Source organism: Triticum dicoccoides, chromosome 2B, assembly GCF_002162155.2.
Source record: "Triticum dicoccoides isolate Atlit2015 ecotype Zavitan chromosome 2B, WEW_v2.0, whole genome shotgun sequence".
Taxonomy (NCBI): Eukaryota; Viridiplantae; Streptophyta; class Magnoliopsida; order Poales; family Poaceae; genus Triticum; species Triticum dicoccoides.
Window position 1 is genome coordinate 177,264,443 of NC_041383.1, and position 3,159 is coordinate 177,267,601.

The 3,159-nt window shown below is 50.9% G+C and overlaps 1 protein-coding gene across 2 annotated transcripts; it reads left to right on the forward strand.

The window, feature by feature from the left end:
- Window positions 1-466: 466 nt before the first annotated feature.
- On the forward strand, window positions 467-2,772 carry LOC119367489 (patatin-like protein 2). 2 transcript variants are annotated; one of them, XM_037632985.1, is made up of 5 exons: window positions 467-688; window positions 819-997; window positions 1,116-1,311; window positions 1,812-1,973; window positions 2,078-2,772. In XM_037632985.1, the coding sequence occupies exons 1-5, from the start codon at window positions 539-541 to the stop codon at window positions 2,612-2,614; spliced, it is 1,224 nt and encodes a 407-aa protein (XP_037488882.1). In that variant the 5' UTR covers window positions 467-538; the 3' UTR covers window positions 2,615-2,772. The 2 variants fall into 2 exon arrangements, with proteins under 2 accessions (XP_037488882.1, XP_037488884.1); XM_037632987.1 differs by having other exon boundaries at window positions 468-688; window positions 1,122-1,311.
- The last annotated feature ends 387 nt before the right edge of the window (window positions 2,773-3,159 follow it).

Below are 3,159 nucleotides of genomic sequence, written 5' to 3' on the forward strand. Positions count from 1 at the left end.
AAACAGGCCAGCCCGTGCAAGGAGCGGCCGGACAAACAAAGAAGAGCAACTATCTAGAGCCCAGTGGCAAGGGACGCGGTGGCAAAACCCTGCGGCCACAGTTCGACTTCAGTCGGAAGCGAATTTGTGGCGCCTCACCCGGATGGGATTCTCCTATAAAAATATGTCCATGGTGCTAGTGCTCATGGATCTCATTTTTTTTTTCAACTATCTAGCGACGGCGACGGCGACGGCGACGGCGACGTACGCGAGCCACAGGGGACGAGCGGGCGGGACGCAAATCAAAACTGCACGAAAATTACAGCGGGATAGATCTGACGGTTAATAACTTAGATGTGACATTCTTAAAAAACATCTAGTTGTGGTTTAGTCATTCTGTTAACAATAACCCCTGCTGTTGGGCCAATCCTGTTGCTTCTTAGTTCAGTTGTTTCCAGACATGTCTATATAACAGGTTTCTTCCTTCTAAGTCCTTTGCCACATCGTGTTCTTCACTTTTAATTCGTAGCTTGGGGCTTGGTCGTCTATCGAACTCTAAATGGCTAGTAGTAGTTCTGCGGGAGAAGGTGCACGCCAGAACACTGCCGCCGACAAGGACAAGCTGGTCACCGTTCTGAGCATCGATGGCGGCGGCGTCAGGGGGATCATTCCGGCCACCATCCTCGCCTTCCTTGGAGAGGAGTTCAAGGTAGGATATATGCCTACAAGCTCATCTACTTTGTCATAAAGTATGTTTGTCTACTGTTTTCAGAAGAACACTAGCTGTTACTACTGTGTTGTCTCATGTGTGAACTCCTGCACTGTCGATCTCCCTGTAGAAACTTGATGGGCCAGAAGCTAGGATCGCAGACTACTTTGACGTGATCGCCGGCACGAGCACCGGTGGCCTCTTGACGGTGATGCTAACGGCGCCGGACAAGGATGGCCGGCCGCTGTTCGACGCCAAGGAGTTGGCGCAGTTCTACATCGACGAGTCGCCCAAGATCTTCCCACAGAAGTAACAAAAACATTGGATGTCCATATCATCATAAGACTAGCTTTGTTTACGGTTCTACTATGTTTGTAGAGCACTACAACATCATTTCACCCAATCAAAGTGTAATTTGAATGCCAAGTTGCAGGAACTCGTTCTTCGGCAAGATCGCCACAGCTCTGAGTATGGTGCGAGGGCCCAAGTACAACGGCAAGTACCTCCATGCACTGCTTCGTCGGTACCTCGGTGAGACCAAGTTGGACGGGACGCTGACTAATGTGGTCATCCCGACCTTCGATATTGCATACCTGCAACCCACGATTTTCTCGAGCTTTCAGGTACTCCCTTCATCCTAAATTACTTATCGCAGAATGGATATAATTTTTTTCCGAAAATATAAGAAATGAATGTATATAAAACTAAAAGTACATAAAAAACGCCACAACCCTGAGGAGCAACGAATCTACTTTTATCAAGGATTACTACTGACTAACTGCTTCGTTTTGTATAATATCGTCATGTTTACCAGGAAAGAAGGGACGAAATTTGCCTGCTCCCCTCGCGTGTGCCCATCCGTGCTCCCGCGTACGTGGTTTAATTTGATTGAAACAAAATAAGGCCCGGCCCCACCTCATTAAAATCAGGGGGGGAGATAATTAGATTAGAAAAAAAAGAAAAAAAGACAGCCGTAGGATGAAGTGGGAGCACGGATGGAAGCATGGAAAGGGAACAGGCAAGCCGGATCCGGAAAAAAGTCTTGCAAAATATAACTTATAGGAGTAGTTTCTAATTAACTCCATGCATGCACATGCATGCATGAACCTGTAACAATTATCAGTTGAAGCACTCGCCTGCGAAAAACGCACTCCTGTCGGACATCGCGATCAGCACCTCCGCCGCACCGACGTTCTTCCCGGCACACTACTTCGAGACCAAGGACGACAAAGGCGAGCCGAGGGCCTTCAACCTCGTCGACGGCGGCCTCGCCGCCAACAACCCCGTAAGCTAGCTAGCGTCTCACCGCCGGCCACACCACATCGAGATCCCCCTTAAATCTCACTTACCGCATATGCATGCATGATTTATCTTCCCGCCTGCCTGCAGACGCTATGCGCGATGAGCCAAGTGTCGCAGAACATCATCGAGGGGGACGGCGAGTTCATCGTGGAGAACCCGGTGGACTACGGCAAGTTCATGGTGGTCTCCATCGGCTGCGGGCTGAACCCGAAGGAGAGCTACAGCGCCAAGGACGCCGCCAAGTGGGGGATCCTGAACTGGATCGTCAAGGACGGCACCGCCCCCATCGTCGACATGTTCAACGCCGCCAGCGCCGACATGGTGGACATCCACCTCTCCGTCCTCTTCGGCGCCCTGCGCTCCTCCCACCGCTACCTGCGAATCCAGTACGATCAGCTGAGCGGGAGTGCGGGTTCCATTGACGACTGCTCGAAGGAGAACATGGACAGGCTGGTGCAGATCGGGCACGAGCTCCTCAGGAAGAACGTGTCCCGGGTGGACCTGGAGACCGGCCGGAACGTGGAGATGCCCGGCCAGGGCACCAACGCGGAGCAGCTCGCCAGGTTCGCAAAGCAGCTGTCCGACGAGCGGCGCCGCCGCAAAAAGGCGCTTCAGGTTAACTAGCAGCTGGCCGGCTCGCTCTACTGTGTTGAATCTTGCTCGTTCGGTGGATGTTCTCCATTCAGTTTTTTTTCCTTGGTACAGTGATGTAATATTGTACAGTCATGTAATAGTATTGTGCCACAGTTATAATAAGTGTGTTCCATTGTTTGCCATGTTTCTGTTTTGCTGGAGCAAGTGTTGATCGCACTGTTTGCCTTGTTTCCCGGACCATCTTTCAGTCCAATACTCCTTCGAGTCTAACAGATTCGATGAGACGAAGCTAACGAACTCATAGTCGTGTGCTTTGCCAACAAGAAACCTCGGTGCAGCGACCCAGACAAGCATGCATGATTTGAGCCGGATTGGCTTAACTTGTAGGCTGAGCAGACTGCCGAATCACATGGGCAGCATGAGATAATGTTTGAGCCGTGTGTTGGTTTAACTTGCAGGCAGAGAACACCTGCTATCCTAATCCATGTCGTATTTCATATTTCAGCCGTGTCTCTGCAGAGGAAGGCGTGCATTGATAAACAAATGGAGACCCGCTTCGGTAGACCCCCCTCAAA

What these genes read in the sequence shown, in the direction of transcription:
- LOC119367489 (XM_037632985.1), top strand. Translation starts at nt 539, where the DNA reads ATGGCTAGTAGTAGTTCTGCGGGAGAAGGTGCACGCCAGAACACTGCC. An exon ending in CGATTTTCTCGAGCTTTCAG is followed by an intron (nt 1,312 to 1,811) that starts GTACTCCCTTCA and finishes AACAATTATCAG; the next exon opens with TTGAAGCACTCGCCTGCGAA. An exon ending in GCCTCGCCGCCAACAACCCC is followed by an intron (nt 1,974 to 2,077) that starts GTAAGCTAGCTA and finishes GCCTGCCTGCAG; the next exon opens with ACGCTATGCGCGATGAGCCA.